This window comes from Meles meles, chromosome 20 (assembly GCF_922984935.1).
Source record: "Meles meles chromosome 20, mMelMel3.1 paternal haplotype, whole genome shotgun sequence".
NCBI classification, from domain to species: domain Eukaryota; kingdom Metazoa; phylum Chordata; class Mammalia; order Carnivora; family Mustelidae; genus Meles; species Meles meles.
In genome coordinates, this window is record NC_060085.1 from 16,166,890 (window position 1) to 16,189,014 (window position 22,125).

A 22,125-nucleotide genomic window follows, 5' to 3' on the forward strand; every position below is an offset into this window, starting at 1 on the left:
AGTGAGTCAGCTAGATCTAAGGGAAAAGCCAGGGATCAAGAATGTGAGAAAGGAAGAGTGGCACGTCCTAAAGGAAGCCGGTGGGGGGGGGGAGAAATCAGGAAGCAACAGAAAGAGAGGAGCCGGGACAAAGGGCGGTGGGGGTCAGGAGAGGGCAGAGGGGCGACCTTGACTCGGCGCGGGATCAGAGGGTCTATTGTGTTTGTTGCTAGCGGACCCAGTTCTGCTGGGGGCACCCGCACTGGGGCCCGAGCAGGTTTCCCATCTCAGACTCTATTGGTCCAGTCAGAGGCCGTGACTGTTGAGGGACTGTGGGAAGGCATCAGACCCTTCGTGCCTGTGACATTGGCGGGGTCTGGGATATTGGAGCTCTGTACAGTCAAGGGAGACTCCAGGGCGACCTACCCCAGCATTTGAGGTGCCCAATAGCGCACACGCATGGTTTGGGGTAGAAATATGCGTTGTCTTCCTTCGGGAATCCCAAACCCAAGTGTTACCTGGCAGTACCAGTGTGTCCCCTGTCCCCTCAACTCTGAGGATGGAGGGCGCTCTGGGATGTGGGGGTCACTGCACTGTCATCAGCACGGAGACACCGTACCAGGTGCCAGGTACTCTGTGCCGGAATCCTGGGTTTAGGGAGTAAGTTCTGAACTTAATTCTGGAATCACTGATGCTCCTTGGGTCTCTCTGGCTGTCTTGCTTAGAGTATCTCTTCGTTTCTCTGTTAAGTGTTCTGTCTCTCAAACGTTCTCTTCAATTTCTGTCCCCACCTCTGGTCCTGGGGTGGTTGATGGATTTAGTGTGTTGGCTTGACTGGGCCAGACGTGCCCGCGCTTTAGGTCACACATGGTTCTGAGTGTGTCTGGCAGGAAGTTTCCGGATGAGAGTAACGATGGGTAGACTGAGTAAAGCAGATTTTTTTCCTTATTGTGGGTGATCCTTGCTCAATCAGTCAAAGGCCCAAATAAAACCAAAAAGCTGACCCTCCCACCAGTAAGGGACACACTTGCACCCACATGCACACACTCACACACACGCACTCGTGCACACACACTCGCACATGCTCACACGCACACATACACATACACGCATGTGTGTATGCAGGCACGCACACGCCCTCCCCGTTCTGGTCCCCTGCAGACCCCTGACTCACACAGTCCCTTTCCTCTTCCTTCTGCACTACTTTCCCTTCCCTCCCTACTTCCTCTCTCCTTCGGGTCCCCTCACTGACGATTTCTTTTGCACCCACGGTTTCCATCCCGGATCCCATGGGGCTTCGATGCCCCTGATGCGGGCTGGGATCCGAGCCGCTGCTCGTGGAGTATTTGCTCTGTCTTCTCAAGGCCCCTTATTTGCCTTAACCGACCACGCTTGTTTACACAAGAGGAAGTGGAGTTTCGGAGCCGTTGACGGCCGGTGCGTGGGGGGACCGGGGTCCAGGTGGCCCCACCGTGTGTGTTTTCGCTCACGCTTGTGGTTCTCACCCTTTGCTGGAGATCGGTCACAGTCACGAGGAGCTCCCGACCACCCAGACCCCCAAGCGGCAGCTGCACGGACCCCGATCCCCGATTCCTGAAATTTGTGGAGCAGAGGCCTGCGTGCACGTGTGTGATGAGCACCCCCAGGGATCGGCCTTCCTTTGGCCTCCGGCTCCCGTTTCCCAAACTCCAGACTCGAAGCAGTCTGTGGCCACACGTGGCTTTTGAGCACTTGAAACGTGGCTAGTGAGACCGAGGAATTGAACGTCGTATTTCGTTTTAATTAAAGTTTAAATGTAGGGGCACCTGGGTGGCTCTGTCGGTAAGCATCTGCCTTCGTCTTGGGGCATGATCTCAGGGTCATGGGATCAAGTGGGACATTGGACTCCCTGCTCAAGGGGGTGTCTGCTCTCTCCCCCCACCCCCACTCATGCTCGCTCTCAAATAAATGCAATCTTTAAAAAAATGAACTTTAAATGTAAATAACCACACGTGGCCAGAGGCCAGCATGTTGCACGGTGCAGGGAAGGCATCCAGCTCCTGAACCAAAGTTCACTTATGAAGAAGGAATGGTCAATGACGTTTACTGTTTTCATGCTTTATACATCACAAAGGCAATAGAGTCACGCTGTAAAAAAAATACACACGGGAGAAGAAGATTCCCCATAACCCAATACCGAAACAAGACCAAAGAGCGTGTGCCGTGCCTGCACACGGTGCCTGCGATGTCCCTGTCCTGTGCTCACTTGGCTTCCCTGCCCATTCCATTGAGAAGCAGATCCTACGCCTTCTTCCTCGCGGCTCCACCATCTTCAAAACCAGACGCTGCCCAAGATCCTGTTGACTTGGTGACTCAACGCCAGCACGACTTTCTTGTCCGTTGTTAAAAAGGGGAAGAGAACCTGTACTGCACGGGCTCCCAGACTCTGCTCCGAGAACGCACTGAGGCCGGGTTTTCAAGGACCACCTTTGGTGGACCCACACCCCGGCTCCCTGGTCCCAGTCCTTAAACCAGTTCCAGCTCCTTGCCTGTCTCCTGTCCTGCCACTTTTTCTTCCACCCTCTCTCCTGCAGAGTCCCCTGGCCTTCCGGGCCACCACCTGCCCCTTCCCATGCCTGTCCCCCTCACCCTTCATCTCCGCCCAGGCGAATACCACCTTTCGAGGTGCTGTCCTCCCTCGAGGTCTCTCTTGGGGCTCCTGTGATCTCTGGTCTCATATACGCCTTGTTTGCTTAACCGTCTTGTGGTGTCCGAAGCTACGGTTAAATTGAAGCCAGTTGCAGACGTCTGTGTCCGCCCCTACACGGCCAGTTTGGGGAGAATAGGATAGTGTTGCATTGATCTTGACTTACCCTCTGCTGCCCTTCAGTACTTTGTGGGCAGTGCTGGGCATTCCCTGTATGTACCCTTTACCATCACCACCCATTCTGCCGCTCTTCCCCCAGCCCTAAGCAACCACTGATCTGCTTTCTACTCCCATCGATTTGCTATTCTGGAGGTTTCATAGAAATGGAATCTAATACTACGTGGTCTATGCTAACTGGCTCCTTTCAGTTAGTGTAAGGTGCTGCTGGTTCGTCCATGTTGGAGCACGTATCAGAACTTGGGTCTTTTTTATGGCTGAATAATATTCCATTGTCTCGATATACCACATATCATCTATCCATCTGTCAGTTGATAGGCACTTTTTCTAACCTTTTGGCTATTACAAATATGCTGCTGCAGACATTGTACATTCACTCCTTGAGCAATGTAGGTTTGAACTACAAGTTCTACTTTTATGTGGATTTTTGACAGTACCATATTGGAAACGGATCTTCCTTAGGATTTTCTTTTTTTTTTTAATTTTTAATTTTTGAAGATTTTATTTATTTATCAGATAGAGATCACAAGTAGGCAGAGAGACAGGAAGAGAGAGAGGGGAAAGCAGGCTCCCTGTTGAGCAGAGAGCCCAATGCAGGGCTCGATCCCAGGACCCCGGGATCATGACCTGAGCCGAAGGCAGAGGCTTTAACCCACTGAGCCACCCAGGCGCCCCTTCCTTAGGATTTTCTTAATATTCTTTTCTGTCACTTCCTTTGTTGTTTGAATAGAGTAAATAACACATATAACATACAAAATTCTTGTTCATCAACTGTTTACGTTATTGATAAGGCTTTCAGGAGGTCAACAATAGGCGGTCAGTAGTTAATTTGGGGAGGAGTCAAAAGTTATATGTGGATTTCCAACTGCATGGGGGGGTGGTCAGTGCCCCTAACCCCCATGTCACTCAGGGGTCAGCTGGATATGTTTTTGTGTGGACACACGTTTTCATCTCTTTGTGTATGTATCTGAGTAGAATGGCTGGGCCACACGGTAGCTCTGTGTTTGAGTTTTTGAGAAACTGTTTTGCAAAGTGGCCACAGCATTTTTACATTCCTACCAGCTGTGTGTGAGGCTGTCAGGATCCCACATCCTTGCCAACACTCGTGATTATCTGACCTTTTGATTCTGACCGTCCTAATGGGTGTGAAGTTGAATCTCAATGTGGTTTTGGTTTGCATTTTCCTGATGACTAATGATGTTGAACCTCCTTTCGTGGGCTTCTTTGCACGTCTTATTTGGAGAAATGTGTATTCAGATCCTTTGCCCATTTTTTATTGGGTTTTTGAACTCTGCTTATTATTGAGTTTTAATACATTTTTTATATGTTTTACATATGAGTCTCCAGAATATGATTTGCAAATATTTTCTCTCCTTCTATGGATGGTCATTTCACTTTCCTGATGTTAGTATTATTAAATTTTGATGCAGTCTGATTTATCTATTTTTTTTTCTTTTATTTTTTTGTGTTGTGGGTACTTTGTATAAGAAAACATTGCCAGGGCACCTGGGAGGCTCAGTTGATTAAGCGACTGCTTTTGGCTCGGGTCATGACTCCAGGGTCCTGGGATTGAGCCCCGAATCACGTCGGGCCCTGATCTCCCTGAGCCTACTTCTCCCGCTGCCTCTGCCTGTGCTCCCCCTGCTTTTGCTCTCTCGCTCCATCAAATAAATAAACAAAATCTTAAAAAAAAAAGAGAGAGAGAGAGAGAAGAGAAAACATTGCCAACCCAAGGTCACAAAGTCACACGCCTGTATTTTCTTCTGAATGTTATAGTCTTAGCTCTTAAGTTGAGGTCTTTGATCCATTTTGAGTGGATTTTTTTTTTAAGATTTTATTTATTTATTTGACAGACAGAGATCACAAGTAGGCAGAGAGGCAGGCAGAGAGAGAGGAAGGGAACCAGTCTCCCTGCTGAGCAGAGAGCCCACTGCGGGGCTCGATCCCAGGACCCTGGGATCATGACCTGAGCCAAAGGCAGAGGCTTTAACCCACTGAGCCTCCCAGGCGCCCCAAGTGGATTTTTATACAGTTTGAGGTAGAGATCCAACTTCTTTCTTTTGCACATGGATTTGAAATTTTCCCAGTAGCATTTGTTAAAAAGACTATAGTCTTTCTCCATTGGACTGTCTGGGCAAATGTGTTAAAAATTAATTAACCCTAAATGTTAGGGTTTGTTTCTGGTCTCTCAGTTTGTTTCCATTGCTCTAGTTAATTATCTTTTTTTTTTTTTTTTTTTAGATTTTATTTATTTATTTGGCAAAGAGAGAGCGATCACAAGTAAGCAGAGAGGCAGGCAGAGAGAGAGAGAGAGCACGGGGGAAGCAGGCTCCCTGCTGATCTAGTCAGTTATCTTTTAAAGAGATTTAACTAATAAGACAAAAGATCTCGTTTACCCAGGCAGTTGCTATTTCTGGTTGTCTTCATTTCTTGGTTTAGATCCAGATTTTCATCTGGTACCATTTTCCTTCTGCTTAAAGGTCTTCCTCAACCTGTTTTTATAGTGCAGATCTGCTGGTGATGAATCCTTTCAGCTTTTATATATCTGAATTCATCTTACCCTTGGTTTCAGCTCAGGTCATGATCCCTTGGGTCATGGGATTGAGCCCCACATCGGGCTCCCTGCTCAGTGCAGAATCTGCTTGAGATTTTCTCTCCCTTCCCTCCCTCGACCCTTCCCCCTCCCCCGTATGCTCTCTCTCTCAAATAAATACGTCTTTTTAATTTTTATTTATTTATTTTAAAGATTTTTCTTGTTTTAAAAATATTTTTATTTATTTATTTGTCAGAGAGTACATGTGTGCGAGTGAGCACACAGCAGGGGGAGCCGCAGGCAGAGGGAGAAGCAGGTTCCCTGCTGAGCAAGGAGCCAGATTCGGGACTCCGTCCCAGGACCCCGGGGATCATGACATGAGCCAAAGGCAGATGCTTAACTGACTGAGCCACCCACATGTCCCTAAATAAATCTTTTTTAAAAAGAATAAAGGATATTTTTGTGGAGCTAGAGAATTCTAGACAGATAGTTTTTTCAGTTTTTTCTTTCACTTCTTTAAAGATGTAGTTCCATTGTTTTCCATCAGAAATCTGATGTCCTCTTTATCTCTGTTTCTCTGTAGGTAACGTGTCCTTTTCCTCCGGCTGCTTTTAAATTTTCTATAGTTGATTTTGAGAAATTTGATTATGATATCGCTTGGGGCCCTTTTTATGTTTCCTGTGATTAGGGTGTGTTGAGCTTTCTGGATGTGTGAGTTTATAACCTTTGTCAAATCTGAAACGTTTCTGGCCACTATTTCTTCACTTTTTTTGCTACACCCTTCCTCCCCCCATCCCTCCACTGCCCAAGGGCTTTGTTACCCCTTTTGTTGCTTCTTTGTTACATTTAACAAATCACCCCTTAAATTAAATCTTAGCTAACTGAAGTTGCCTCACAACTACCTTATGTTCTTTTTATGCTTAAAGCTCTTTTCCTCTCTGTTTCATTTTGGCCATGGTGTGGCCAGTTTTTATTACGATGCCTTTAAATCTATTAACCTTTTCTCCTGCAGTGTGCAGTCTCCCAATCCAGTGTATTTTTCATTTCTGATACTCTAGTCGTTGTCTCCAGCCACTTGGGCGTTTTTAAATATCTTCCTCTAGCATCTTGGACATATGGAATACAATAGCAATAACTTGTATCTCTTTCCTACTGATTCTAAGCTTTGTGTCAGATCTGGCTTGATTTCCCTAGGTTGACTATTTTCTTCATTATGGGTCCTCTCTTCCCGCCTTTTTGCATGCCTGGTAATCTTCGATTAGATGCCAGACATTGTGATTTCATCTCGTTGAGTCCTGGATATCTTTGTATTCATTTAGATCTTCTTGAGCTTTGTCCCAGGAGGCAGGTAAGTTATTTGGAGATGGTGATCTTTTCACAGCAGAGTTCCGTCCCAGGCCAATTATCCTTCACTCCAGGGTAGAACCTTCTTGAGTGGAACCCTGTGGATTATGAGTTTTCTCACTCTGACTGGTGGGGATAGGCACTGTTTTCAGCCCTTGTGGATGACTTTTTCCCCTGGGCTTCATTAGTCTCCTCACAGGCACAAGTTGATCTGAGTCCTATGGGACACACAAGGAGATTCTCGGCAGGTCTCCAGGATTTTTATCTCTGTGCAGAGTTCTCTTCTCGGATCCAGGTGATAATGGTCTGGAGTAGTAAGAATGGAAAACCAAAAGAGAGTGGATATTTAAAACTGAAAGTACCTAAACAGACCTGGGGGCAGCCAGTGAGAAGAGAGCTGGAGTGTGGAGTGGGGCTGCCTGTGGTGTGGTCCCTGACGGTGCTGGCCAGAAAGGAGAGAAGCCCAGAAACTGAGACCGTTGAGCAATATTTAGAGTTTGACGGAGTAGACGGCTGCTTGGATTTTATGTTTTGTTTTTCAAAATATTGTATTTTCCAAGAAAATAAGTCTGGCTGATGAAGCTGAAAAACAAAACAAAAACCCAGCCCTTTACCACAGATGAACTGAGAGGGAAGGAGTAACCTGGAGGGTTTGGGGAGAGGGAGGTGGGAGCAGATGAGAGTTTTAGCTCATGTAGGACACAAAAGTCATTGACAGGATCCTGGCAACCGTGACTTAGGCTAACACTTAGTAAGAGCCAACACCATGTTGGGCTCCCCACTAGGACCCCCCAGTTTTGTCCTCTCCACGACACCCTCTACCAAGGAACCCACAGGGTCAGGTGACTGGCCAACCTCTCGTTTCTGCTAAGTGGCAAAGCCCAGGATGCCACCCTCGTTGCTTTTCTACTTTCTACCTTCTACCTTGTTTCCCAGTCTGCTGAGGCTGCACCAGCCTGGGGAAATCCAGGTGCATTATTTCATTCACACGGAGCCAATTTGGTTGGTTTTCCTGTTGGTTTGTTATTAGTTCTTTTTTTTTTTTTTTAGATTTTATTTATTCATTTGACAGAGAGAGATCACAAGTAGGCAGAGAGGCAGGCAGAGAGAGAGAGAGAGGGAAGCAGGCTCCCCGCTGAGCAGAGAGCCCGATGTGGGGCTCGATCCCAGGACCCCGAGATCATGACCCGAGCTGAAGGCAGAGGCTTAACCCACTGAGCCACCCAGGTGCCCCTGTATTCGTTCATTTTAAGAGTTAACGTCTTAGGGAAGAAGCGGAAGACGTAGATCAGGTAGAATTCTGTGCGATAAAGCAAACGGTGCACAGCTGCTCTCTATCACAAGTGGCTGCGGGATACTTTGAAATGTTCTTGTTCAAGTACTTGAACTGAATTCTAACCGTTTTTTAATTTTTTGAAAAGATTTTATTTATTTATTTGACAGACCAAGAGAGAGCACAAGCAGGGGTGCGGCATAGGAATAGGGGGAAGCAGGCTTCTCGTTGAGCAGGGAACCTGATGTGGGGCTTGATCCCAGGGCCCTGGATCACGACCTGAGCCGAAGGCAGAGGCTTAACCAACTGAGTCCCCAGGCGCCCCACATTTTAAAAAATTTTATTAACTTAGATTTACATACAAATCACCACGTATGATTGGTAAGCAGCGGACAGTGCTGGTAGAAGTTACCCTCTTGGGACAGGACAGTAACAACAAAATCTAGACAGTTGCTCATTTTTACTTCCTTTTTTCGGGAACTCCTCTTGTGGCCGGGAAAACCTTCCCTTTTTACTTTCCGGGGAGGCATTTTAGACACTGAAATTTGTGATGAAGTCTTACAGCTCAGGGCTGATTACTTTTCTGGAAGGGACAAGTCGTTCCTATTTCTGGAGGGAGGGAAGAACAGCGAGAAGGGCATGTTTAGTTTTATTTGTCAGGTTACGTGGCCGACTTCTCTTGGTGACGTCTGTGACTGTGGTCACCCTTTCCTTCATGGGGGTAGACTGGCTTCATCCAGAGTTTTCTTTTCAACTGAAGGGGCCCCCAAAGACAAATACAAAATATCCACCATCACTTTTTTTTTTTTATATTTTATTTATTTAACAGACAGAAATCACAACTAGGCAGAGAGACAGGCAGAGAGAGAGGAGGAAGCAGGCTCCCTGCAGGGCAGAGAGCCCGATGTGGGGCTCGATCCCAGGACTCTGGGATCATGACCTGAGCCGAAGGCAGAGGCTTTAACCCACTGAGCCACCCAGGCGCCCCTCCACCATCACTTTTGACGAGTCTGTACGTTTATTAGTCAATATTTCCTAAATTTGTTGCAATTGGAAAATAAAGAGATCCTCTGACTAAAGCTCCAGGAAAACGGTTTCTTTGGTATATTTTTGGGGTGCACATCACTACGTGTTTCCTGGTGTGAGGAATTCCTCTGCCAGAAGCGGGAGGATTCTGAGACTGAATTACGAAGACGGGGCACCGACCTGCCGTCCCCCTCACCGTTCAGTTGGTTGCTCGTTGTTCAGGGATAGTCCAGATCTCTGCACTTTTGTTTGACCAAGACGAATCTTGGCAAGTGGAAATGCTGGTTCAGAGACTGGCCTGAGGCACTGTCTATGTTAGTGTGGTCCCTGGACCAGCCCCTTGAGCATCACGTGGGAAGGACAGGGTCTCAGGCCCTGTGCGACCTACAGGAGTCCCTGGGGATGGGGCTCAGCAGGCCGCGTTTTTAACAAACGCAGCAGGTGCTTCTGAAGAGGAAAAGGTTTGATGGGGAAGGCCAGGAAATTCCCCTCCTCCCCCTACCCCGAGTCTGAGAGTCCTTGGGGGACAAAGAAGGTATCACAGGATAGGAAGAGTGTTGGCTCCTTGCCAGAGAGCTGGATTCAAATCCCACTTCATAGCCACAGTGGGCAGGTGTCCCTGAGGGATTTAGCTTTTGCATAATACGGTAGGTGGTCCTCAAAGTGCCTCCCCTGCAAGGTGGTATTGTTGGAGGGTTAATGAGTGACACAACCCAAGCCAGCCGCCTCCACTCCTGGCGTTCTCCGTGGTTCCGGGCTGTGGTTTGGTGCCACCTAGTGGTGGTTGGCTGCTAGTGTGTGTGTCAGTGAAGACCTTTTGGGGTTCTGGATGGAGTAATGGCATGAAACTTTCAGGATGGTTTCAGTGATTCCAGGAATTTCCAGGTTAGCATCTGTGTCATTGGCCAGACCTGGAATGATTCAGCCAGAAGAATGCTTGCTCCCTGCTTTCCTGCTTTTAAAGACCAGAAGCCCCTGGGTGCCTGGCTGGTTCAGTTAGTAGAAACACACGGCTCTTGATCTCTCGGGGTTGTGAGTTCGAGTCTCACATCAGGTGTAGAGATTGCTTAAATAAATTGACGTTAAAAAATGAAAATTCCTTTCTCCATTCCTTGGTAGGAAGAGAAAAAGTGGATCCCACGTGTAGGTGTGCGCTCCCAAGGCATTAAATCGTGTGGGTGGTCTCGTGGCACAGCGGGACAGGTGTGGGCTTCAGGGGCCGACTAACTGGGTTCCCCTCCTGCCCACTTACTACTCTGAGCCTCAGAATGTACGAACTGGAGGTGACGTTCCTCCCATCAGTGTCCTGTTTTTAGGAAGAGAAAGGGAAACCCAGAAAGTGGGAGCATTCCCGGGGTGTACTTTCTGGCGATTCCCAGGGATAATTAATTCCCGCATCTGGGCACTGCTCCGTGATATTGTCATGTGATGGGTTTTATTTCTGCCTCATTCTTTGGTGAGCTGTTTCCCCACTTAGTGGAACCAAAAACCTACAGCGAGTGATAGGGAGTGATGCGTGGACTTGCCTGCGAAAGGCGTGGGCTGGGGCAAAGCCAGAAAGGAGGGCAGATGGTGCAGTAACCTGTGACAACATTACACGTCTTGGACTTGTTGATATATGAAGTTGGAAACACGGTACTTGAAACCTACAAGGCAGTCAGCGGATGTTAGGGTTTTATTTTTTTCTCCTACTGATAAAATGCAAACAAATTGGTTGTGGGATCTCGTTTCTCAACTTTGTCTTTTTTTTTTTATTTTTAATTTTTTTAGATAGTCTTTTAAAACTGAGGCAAAAGTGGAGTTTGAGTCCTTCAGAGCATACTTAAGGCCCCACCCTTTCCCTATGGGGGAGTCCTCAATAGTAATAATAATAATATTATTCATAATTATTAATCTATATAATAAGTATTATAATAATATGGGATATTTATATTCTATAAATATATTGATATATTACATATTAATATATAATAACATGAACCTATAATCATATTCTATATGAATATAAATGTCATATAATAAATATACAATTATTGATCTGCACAGTATATATCATGTTAATAATATATATCTATTATATATAAATATATTTCTATATTACATATTAATTATATAATAGATAATATATTATTGACATATAATACTTATGTTTATAATATTAATATGACATATTATATATCAATATTGTATATAATTATTATATATCAATATGGTATATAATTATTATTATTTTGGAATAAAGAAAAATCAGATGCAGCCTTGAAGCTGTTCCCTTGGCCACCGGGGTCTGGACAGGGAACTTCTCAGCTCTGGGGATCAGCAGCAACAGGATTTGACTAGCCAGCTGGGCAGTTTTTCAGAGGACAATTAAATTCCCGCCCGCTCCTTGGTAGAAGTTTGGGGAAGTGCAGGAAAGTATCAAGAAGCACACAATCAGCAAACAAGGCGCCTCCCCACCCCTGCTCCCGAAGCTGCAGATACTATGTATGCCCACCAGAGGCACTGTCACTCTTGGGCAGATTTTTTTCCGTCTTTTTTTTTCCCCTTTGGATTTCTTCTTTACGCAGTTGAAATACACAACTTTTGGATCTAGCTTTATTAATTTTTGTATTATTACATAAGGATTTTCTTTCTTTTTTAAAAGATTTTTTATTTGACAGACAGAGATCCCAAGTAGGCAGAGGCAGGCAGAGAGAGAGGAGGAAGCAGGCTCCCTGCTGAGCAGAGAGCCGGATGTGGGACTCGATCCCAGGACCCTGAGATCATGACCTGAGCTGAAGGCAGAGGCTTTAACGCACTAAGCCACCCAGCCGCCCCATAAGGGTTTTCTTTTAAAAATTAAAGTATCGGGGGGCACTTGCCTGGCTCAGTTGGTAGAGCATGTGACTCAATCTCAGGGAGGGTGAGTTCAAGCCCCGTGTTGGGCACAAAGTCTACTTTAAAAAATAACAACAACAACAAAAAAACCCCGAGGGCACCTAAGTGGCTCAGTCGGTTGAGACTCTGACTCTTGTTTTCCATTCGGACCTTGGTCTCCAGAATCGTGGGATCGAGCCCAGAGTAGAGCCCTGCGTGGGGCTCTATGCTTGTGCTCTGGGCAGAGTCTTCTTGAGATTCTTTCCCCTCCTCCCTCTGCCTCACCCTCTAGAGCTTCTCCCCGCCCTCAAGCGCACTCCCTCTCTCAAAATAAATAAACGAATAACAATCTTTAAGAAACAAAAGCATCGTTTTTCAAATTATTAAATATGTAATTCTAGAAAAAATGTAAGTGTATGAAAGCAAAAAGCGAAATTCTGATACCATCTACAGGTGTCCCTAATAGTAGAAAAAAAATGTCAAATATCGAAACATATAAAGTAGTAAGAGGAGTTCCATGTAATACAACCTACCAGAGCTGCATGGTACTAGATGAGTTTAAACAGCACTATTGACAGTGCAGTTTCCTGGTAAAATACCGTCTTACCAGTGCCAAGCCCTGTCAGTTTCAGAATACGGCATTCTAGAGTTTTCTCTCCTTTGTACATCAGCACGTGTGCGTATGTACGTAAGTTCCTGAAATGGAATTGTACAGCTGCCCAGCTTGCATTTTTCATTTACTTACGTGTTCTGAGTAACCTTCTATAGGATAAGCATTCTCCGGTCTCACTGAAACACGTACGTGAACCGTACTTGAAACGGCCGCATAATATCTCATCATTTAGATGTACTCTGTTTTACGCAATCGTTTCTCCTAAGGCTTCTGGTGTGGACCTAAGTAAATATCTATTCACATTTCTGAGTCTTTCCTTAAGCGAAGTGCCGGAGAGCCGCACCGAGTCACTTTTTAAAGTTTCTCTCCAGGGAGAGTTTATCATTTTACACTCTCATCAGTAGCTTACAGAAATATGCCAGGAGGACCATCATAAACGGCTGCGATCATTTAACAAATGTGTGTTGATGTTGTAAGTGAAAAAGCTCTTGTTTGTCTTTCTTAGGGCACTAAAGCGCTTGGCCCTCAGTGCTCAGGAGGGTTTAATAACCCTCCTCTATGATTTCTGGAACAGAGGTGACATGCCCTCTATTAAAACAGAAAGTTAATTCCCAGCTCGGATTCCTTGGAACTTCCTGGACTCCGTTCCTGGAACCAGAGCCCCGTGTTCTCTGCATTGGATCAGAAGCTGCATCTCTGTATAGGAAGACCTGTGCCGTTTCCAGACGGCCCCCTCGCTCTCTCCAGTGGCCACTGTGGGATCTGCAGCCTCGCCTCCTTTCCTCTCGGAACCTGGGGGCAGCAAAACAAGCCAGCCCCACTCCCAGGCTTTCCTTGTGGTCAGACAGTGTTGGGCATCGTTTTCCTTGTGGTGGACTATTTGTGTCCTTCCTGTCGCCGTGGCTGCCTGGGGAGGGACTGGAGGCTCTCCCCCAGGTGCCTGATGGGGACAAAAATATGGGAGAAGCTACTCTACTTAGTTCTCATTTTCCTGTGTACAACTTTAAGTTCGCTGGAATTTTTTTTTATAGAGGGGTAAGTGAGATCATTATAAATGAACTTCCATGGCTGTAAAGGCGGTTCTGTCAGTGAACCTTGAAATCATTTAGTTATAAGTGCCCCTTCTTGTCACCCTAGTTTCACAGTCAGGAAATGCTTGCGAAGGTTCTAGAACCTTCCAGAAGTGAATGTAACTAAGTTTGAGGAAGGACAGGAGAGAAGGTTTGGAGAGCTACAGATTTGCATTGTAGACTTCTAACATATGCCCCATTGTTCTTTCCACACTCCCTCATCCTGTTTTAATTTGTTTCAGATTATGAAAATAATATATAGTCATTGCAGGAAAAAATAAAAATCACCCGTTTTCTATACTCAGAGATAATGACTATTAACATTCTGTATGTATTTGGTGTGTATGAACATACACATAATTTTGTGAACATACAGGTGTGTGAACACGTGTTTCGATATCTGTACTCATACACAAATATGCCTTTATAGCACCTTCTGAAGTATTTTAAATATATCTCTGTGTCATCAAGTCTTTTTTTGAAAACCCTCTTTTTTATGGCTGCATAATAATATAAATGCTATCATTTAATAGGAATTAGATATTTGCTTAATGCTCATTTTTAAAGTTATTTTATTTTTTAACGTTTTAAATGTTTTTTGAAGATTTTATTTAGGGAGAGAGTGTGAGCGCACAAGCAGAGGGAGGGGCAGAGGGAGAGGGAGAGGGAGAATCTCATTCAGACTCCCCATTGAGTGTGGAGTCCCACGTGGGGCTCGATCTTACGACCCTGAGATCATGACCTGAATTCATGAGCCAAATTCAAGAGTCTGATGCTTAGCCAACTAAGCCACCCAGGCACTCCTCAGCTGTTTTAAATAATGTTGAGGTGAAGATCCTTTACACAATCCAACTCTGATTATTTCCTTAGGATAAATTCCTACAGTGGAATTTTTCAGTCAAAATAATCTGAACTTTCTAAATCCTATTGATATTTGATACCAAATTCTCTCTCATAAGCTTATCCAATTTCTGCTATCCCTCACAGAGTGAGGAGTGTCTTCAGTGTGATTACTAATAGGAGCAGGGGGAGGGAGGGGCAGAGGGAGAGGAACAGATTCCCCACTGAGCAGGGAGCAGGACATGGGGCTCGATGTGGGGGGGTGCTCAAGCCCAGGACCCTGGGGATCATGACCTGAGCCAAAGGCAGACACCTAACCGACAGAGCCGCCCAGGTGCCCCTCTTCGCTTATTTTTCTATATGGACTGTTAATTGAATTACTTGCATATGAGGACAAATTAAGTTGTTTTTGTCCTACAGTGTGATGTTTTCTCTGGTCTGTCATTTGCCTTTGGCTTATAGAATTTCACCTAAAGAAGGTGTGGGTGGGTGTGTTTGTGTATAGCTTCAAAACTACAGGAAAGCACAGTAGGAAATAACCTTTGTTTACCTGCCACCCAGAATGCACAGACATTTATATGTTCTCCTTTGGACTTATTTCTGATCAAGGAAGTTGAATATTACAGATAAATTGGAATTGTCCTGGTTCCCCTTCCCATATTCCATTTCCCCCTTCCCCAGGACAGGTACTGTCATGAATTCAGTGTATGGATCCTTCCAGTCCCAGTTTTTCTTCTGTTATCGCATAGATAAGTATCATAAAAAATGTACAGCACTGGGGTGCCTGGGTGGCTCAGTGGGTTAAGCCTCTGCCTTCAGCTCAGGTCATGATCCCAGGGTTCTGGGATCGAGCCCCACATCAGGCTCTCTGCTCGGCGGGGAGCCTGCTTCCCCCTCTCTCTCTGCCTGACTCTCTGTCTACTTGTGATCTCTCTCTCTCTCTGTCAAATAAATAAATAAAATGCTTTAAAAATATATATATACAGCACTAGTTTGTGTGTGCATATGTGTTCATGATTTAATGTGTATGTGTATATATATATTCTAATGTGTGTGTATATATATATATACACACACACAATCTTATAACTTATATATATCATTGAGCAATTTTCCTTATTTGCACAGCAGTGTGTTCAGTTCAGTTCCTAATGATATGTACAAATCTAGTTTGTGCATTTTGACTGCTGTGTGGTATCGCATCCATTGACTATGACTCCACATTCTCCCTCAATGTATTTCTCAATTTTTTTTAATTTGGATGAACATTGAAGATGCTGCTGGGTATCCAGGTTATCTTTGCAATGCTGCAGAGAACTGCTCTACGTGCTTCTCCTTCTGCACATTGGGAGATCCTCTCAAAGGGCACCCCTAGGAGTATGTGCTGGGTCATGTGGGTTTTCAGCTTTCTGGGCTCTTGCCGAATTCTTCCCAGGGTGCTCGTGCTGATCGACACTCCCACTCCCATCGTGCTGATCGGGAAAGGTTTCCTCTTGTCCCACACTTTCACCATGACATGGTACTGCCAGGCTTAGTGATTTTAGTCCATCCGGCACTGAGACAGCATCTCCTTGTGGTTTTAATTTGCATATCCTGATTGCTGGTGGGATTGAACATCGTGTAAAATGGTTACTGCCTAGAGTTTAACAGATTTTCTCTTTGCATTTTCACTTCTTATCCTTCGCTCAGTTTTTCCATCGGGTTATCCTGGTCGGATGGGTGCTTGGTGTTCTTCATGTTTTCGATGACTACTGACTGCCTTGGTACATGCATTGTAGCAACTTCTGGCCCCTGGCCTGCCTGCCTTTTTATTTCTCCAACTTGCCCTTTATTGCCTGCAGTCAGACCACTGTCAAGCCGTCCTCCTTTGAGGCGGAGTTGAAGTTACGTTCTATCCTCAAGGAGTGCGACATATGTTCAGAATATTAGAAAGTTCTATAGGAACCGGTCAGAGGGTTGGGGAGACACCAAGATAGCAGTGGGTCTCCCAGCAACAAGCAGGACACTGGGAAGGGCAGGGCCTTCCTGGGGAGGGGGGTGCAGGGGCAGGACCGTGGAGGGTCAGCCCCAGAGTCTCCGTCCTTCCAGGCTTCTTTCTGTCTTCCCTTTCTCCTTGTTCTCTCCACTCGACCTCCACTTGCCATCCTCTGACCCGCTCCTTCTCCCTCCCCGTTCAGAACAGTTTGGCTTTTCAACAGTTGTATTTTTTGAACTTTGTATATGTTGTTTTATGTTGTACAGAAGTTTGGATTTTTGATGTCCTATGGATCAGCCTTTACCTTCATAAGGTGTGCCTTTTGTATCTTACCGGAGAAATCCCGTGCCACGCCCCAGTCAAAGACAGTTGCTCACATTTTCTTACGATAACTTTTGTTTTTCACACCCAAGGTCTTTAACCTCTCTGGAGCTTTTTGCTTTTGTAGTTACATTTCTTTTTATTTATTTATTTATTTATTTATTTGACAGAGAGAGATCATAAGTAGGCAGAGAGGCAGGCAGAGAGAGAGGGGAAGCAGGCTCCCTGCTGAGCAGAGAGCCCGATGCGGGACTCGATCCCAGGACCCTGAGATCATGACCTGAGCCGAAAGCAGCAGCTTAAACCACTGAGCCACCCAGGCGCCCCTGTAGTTACATTTCTTTTATTGTGGCTTTTCCTCTGCACTGACTGATACTTTCCAGGCCCTCTCTAAGCCCCAGCAGGTCTGTGTCACCAGGCTTTTTCTCTGTCACCTTGTGCTCTAGGCCGGCTCTGGGGGTCCCAGGCAAGGGTGCTCAGTGCTTTAATCAAGGTGGTTTCTCTGCCTGGAGCTACATTAGCGTTTGCAACATCTGGTGAGCTTGGTTTCCTGTTGCGGATCCTGGCTCCAAAGGGTGTGATTCCGCTAGAGTTTAGAATGAATTCCGCTTTGGAAACTTGCACGGTCTGTTGCGTATGTGTTGTGCCTGGTGCTGGAAGTGTTCTCAGATCTGGGAATGCCTCGGACCCAGGGTCTCCTACAGAGATGCTTCTGCTTAACCTTGAACATGTGACCTTCTGTATTTTTTTCTTTAGGGATCAAGGGCATTGGTAAAGTGTGCTAGTCTTGCCCGTGTCCTAGCTTTATGGAAACTAAAGTTACACCTAAGCAGCCGGGGTGCTTTGAATTTTTCCCACCCTTCCTCACCCTGTTTAGATCAGGGGAAAACAAGAAAAATCATTATCTGTCCAACAGTGTGTATTTTCTGTATAGTTGAGACGGAAAGAGACATGAAAATAAGGAAAATAAAGTTGACCAATTTCTAGGACTTTCCTGATAGGCGGTCACCAGTGTCCCCTGGAGCACATGTCAAAGGTAACATCCCAAACACCCGTGGGAAACAGCTTCACACCAAACTTGCCCTGTACCCCACCCCCACCCCCACAGTGTGCCTCTGCCGTCCCCTCACCAGATGTCTCAGTGGGCTCTTTCTCAGCGGAGAGGAAGTGGGAGAAGGGGGCGTAGGATGATTCTCAAGGCGGCGCTGGTGTCCCCGGCCACACCCACCCACCAGGGGCCCGGCCGTCCGGCCTCCACCTGCCCATGGCCAGGGGCCGCCAGCAACTCTCTGTAACCGCACACCCTAGTGACACTGGGCATGTCGTGCATGTTTGTCTCTGTTTAAACACACTTTGCCTGTCTCTTCTCCTTTTTTCACTGCACACATCATCTTCTTTTCACCCTGCCTTTGTGCTTTTTCCTTAGGCCGGAAGCTGAGAGGAAAAGCCTTTTATTTTGTCAATGGCAAAGTGTTTTGTGAGGAAGACTTCCTGGTGAGTTTGTTACCCAAACCTCCCCTGCGCGAAGTCCTGACCAGAGTCAGGGGCAGGGGCCAGGCAAAAGAGTGTGGTTTCTCTCTGATCCCCGGTGCGGTGCCGGCAGGGAGCTGAGCGCAGCCAGAGAAGGGGGTCCTGACTTTCCCTCTGTAGATGTCCTGGGTGGCCCTTGTTCCCGAAGCAAATGACAAGCCACAGAACTATGTGCTTGGAAGGGACTTGAGGGTCACTTGACCTGTCCTCTTGTGTTCTGCCCATTTTGCCTACCCCACCGCTCTCTTAAACCTCCGGACTACGGTTCAGTTTTGGGTGGAGCCCAAGAATTTGCATTTCTTTTCTTTTCTTTTTTTTAAAAAGATTTTATTTATTTATTTATTTGGGAGACAGAGATCAAAAGTAGGCAGAGTCAGGCAGAGAGAGAGAGGGGGAAGCAGGCTCCCAACTGAGCCAAGAGCCAGATGTGGGGCTCCATCCCAGGACCCTGAGATCATGGCCTGAGCCAAAGGCAGAGGCTTGATCCACTGAGCCACCCAGGCGCCCCAAGAATTTGCATTTTTACAAGTTCCCAGGTGATGTCAGGGAACTCCTCTTTGAGAACCAGTGGCTTAGAGGCTAAAGCCTCTCTATGCACAGCCTCTTACACAGAGCCTGGCATGTTGTGGGTGCCCAGATGCGGCTCTTGTTGGGGTGAGTGGTATTAGTATGTGTAATGGCTTCGTGGCAGAAGCTGTTCCATGATTCATCACACAACTGTGTTGTCCTCTAGGAAATGACAGATTCCCGTATAGAGTGACACTTCTTTCTGATAAGTTCCTTGCCATCCTTGTGACTGGTGGGCAAGTGGCTGCGTCATCTGTCCTGCCTGACTTTAACTTTCTTTTCTTTTTCCTCTGTAGTACTCTGGGTTCCAGCAGTCTGCTGACAGGTGTTTTCTTTGTGGGCATCTGATCATGGACATGGTGAGTAGGGTCATTGGAACAAGATGATGACATGGCGGGAGGGGGAGGCATTCACAGAAATAGAAACTAACCGCTGAAAACTGTGTTTCCTAACTTGATTTGTGGTTGCGTCTGGTTTTATTAAGAGAAGACCTGTGTAAGGCTGCTGCTTGCCCTACAAGAAGCCATATCGTTGGCTTTTATTGGCGTTAGCATCCTGAATCATGTAGTTCACACAGTGTTGGGTTTCTGATGATGCTTGTTTCTCTGGGGGGATTGGATCACACCGGCCTCCCTCTGATTTTCTGTGATTCCTGTAGTGTCCCAGGTGAGTGCCAAATGCCAAACTTCATCGCCCTCGGAGTTCGGTACGAAAAGTCAGATAAACAGAGTTGTCTGTGCCCCGTGTTCCGCCTGGCTCCATCCGTTCCTAAGATGATTTGTTCCTAAGATGTGGGCCTGCCATTAGTTCTGAGACAGCCGAACAAGGAGCAAGTTTTATACATCCTAGTCCTCACTCCACCACTGGCCCTCTGAGCTTGTCTTGGGCCTCAGTATCTTTATCTCTTCAGTGGGGACAGTGTTTCTTTCCTGGCCTCCTTATATAGGGTAAGGCTGTGAGGTTAACAAATGCTGAATACTTGGTCTGTCTCAGGGATCAAACTGTTCACCATTGGAGATCAGGTCTTAAGAGTTTCTTCAATAAACCGGCCAAAGAAAATTATTACACAATATTCTTTTAGTTGGAAAGAGGTAAATCCCTCTCTAAGCTGACCCACTAATTCCATTCCAAGGAAGGGAATTGTTAATCATTGCTATTTTTTTTTTTTTACCTTTTTTATTGAGAAACAACTCCTAGAGTAAAGGATGTACATCTTAAGTGTACGAGTGGACGAAGTTTTGCCTAAGTACAAATGTAACGCCACCAAGGTCCAAGTGTGGGTATTTCCCATATGCCACACCCCAGAAACTTCCTTCTTGTCTTCCTCCCAGTCCAGAGCCCCTCCTCCAAAGGTAGCCTCTATTCTGAGCTCTATTGCCCCTATTGGTTTTGCTGGTCCTGGAACTGCATGTAAATGGAATTATATAGCATAGAGTCCTTTGAGTCTGTCTTTTCTCACTTAGAAAATGTTGTTGTTGTTGTTTAAATATTTTGTGTATTTATTTGGCAGAGAGAGAGAGAGAGAGAGAGAGCAAACACAAGCAGGGGGAGCGACAGAGGGAAAGGGAGAAGCAGGCTCCCCCTGAGCAGGGAGCCTAACGTGGGGCTCGATCCCAGGACCCTGCGATCATGACCTGAGCCACAGGCAGACACTTAACTGACTGAGCCACCCAGAAGCCCCTTTGTATTTTTGGGGGGGGGGGATCAGGGGCAGCGGGAGAGGGAGAGAGAATCTTAAGCAGGCTCTGTGCCCAATGTGGAACCCCGTGTGGGGCTCGAACTCACGAGCCCCATGACCTGAGCCAAAGTCAAGAGTCGAATGCTTAACCAACTGAGTCACCCAGGTGCCCCTAGCAAGCGTTCTTGAAGTTCATCCATGTCATGGCCTGTGTCCATAGTTCATTTATTTTCATTGCTGGGTAGACTTCCTCTGGACGGCGAGAGCAGTTTCTGTATCTGCTGGTCTGCTGCTGGGGATTTGGGTGGTTGCCAGTTTGAGGCTATCTAGGAATAAAGCTGCTGTGAATATCATTGCTGGACATCAACACTCATTTCCGCTGGTTTCTTGCTAACGTGTGTGAAACAGCAGCGAATCAGAGCCCGCCCTGTTCATGAGGAGAACCTGCTGTTGTCCAGGCCCGGATACACCCCGGCGGAGCTTAGCCCCGGGAGGGCTGAGTCCTACCTGGCAACCAAGGCCTCCCTACCGTCTCCCCCAGGCAAGGCAGGCAGGAGCCGCACCCCCTCACTCATACCTTCCGCAGGCGCCAGCCAGACTCTACGGGCATCCCATTCTTTGGGGGAACTGGTCCTCGATTTAAGAGTCCTTCTGATAAAACCCACTACATACGAGTCCACAGTGTCCAAACGTCCGAACACGATTATATGCTATTTTTATTTCCAGGTATCCTAAGTCTTCTTTGGGTCTCATGATAGTTCAGTTACCTCCTGCTTCATGGTACATCACCACCCAAGATGTAGTAGTTTAAAACAGCTGCGACTTCTTTATTGATTCGTGGAACTCTGTTGGTCACGAGTTAGTGGGATGATTCTTCTGTTCCGCATGACATTGTCTGGGGTCTCTTTTGCAGCGGTTTTCGGCTGGTGTCCCAGTTGAGTGCCCACGATGGCCTCTCCCTTCCAGGCCTTTCTCCCTGTGACCACTGATCCCATTCATTCATCTACCTTGAACTTCCTACAGCAGAAGAGGGAGGGAGGCTGCCAGTCTCCTTAAGTCCTTGACTCAAGAATCTCCCCACATCATTTTGTCCTCATTCTGTCGATCACAGAAGATCACAAGGCCACTCTCGGTACCCAGCAGGGCGGTGAGGGGGGTGACTGTCCTCCACTTCTTGAAGTGAGGACCAACCTCACATGGCGGAAAGTGAAGGAATGAAGCTTTGGAGACCATCTCTAGCCCACGAGGATGATGCCAAGTGGAACCCAGGTCCTTGCGGATCTCCTCGAGGACTGGAAAACTTTGAGCAGACGTCTGTCTGGTAGTGACACCCTTAAGAACCCTTAACTGCCGCCAAGAAGTTTTACAATGCGGGAAAAGATTTCCTGCAGGCACCATTCTTGGTTCTCCAAGAAAAGGAAGCAGTTGTCTAGTTCTTTGTACAAATTAGCTGTCCCCCCGCCTCCCCGGTTAGTACAGGGGAGTGTTCTGAGCACGCAGGTTGAAACTGGGCATTTTCCCCACATGAAAAAGAATTATCACAGCAAGTCGGCATGTGGTACCATAGCCTCGGGGTCCTGCCGTGCCGTAAGCACTCTGTGGGTGAAGTTCATTTCAGGGTCTCTTCTGCCAACCCGGCGTTTGCTGGGGAGCAAAA

General features: G+C 46.6%; 1 protein-coding gene across 1 annotated transcript in view; it reads left to right on the forward strand.

Moving 5' to 3' along the window:
• The window catches only part of LIMD1 (LIM domain containing 1), a 60,641-nt gene that overhangs the window by 32,961 nt on the left and 5,555 nt on the right, over positions 1 to 22,125 (forward strand). Inside the window, exons 3-4 of the mRNA XM_045991704.1 lie at positions 18,120 to 18,187; positions 19,087 to 19,149. Coding sequence (XP_045847660.1) covers positions 18,120 to 18,187; positions 19,087 to 19,149 — 131 coding nt within the window. The remainder of the gene's footprint in view (positions 1 to 18,119; positions 18,188 to 19,086; positions 19,150 to 22,125) is intronic.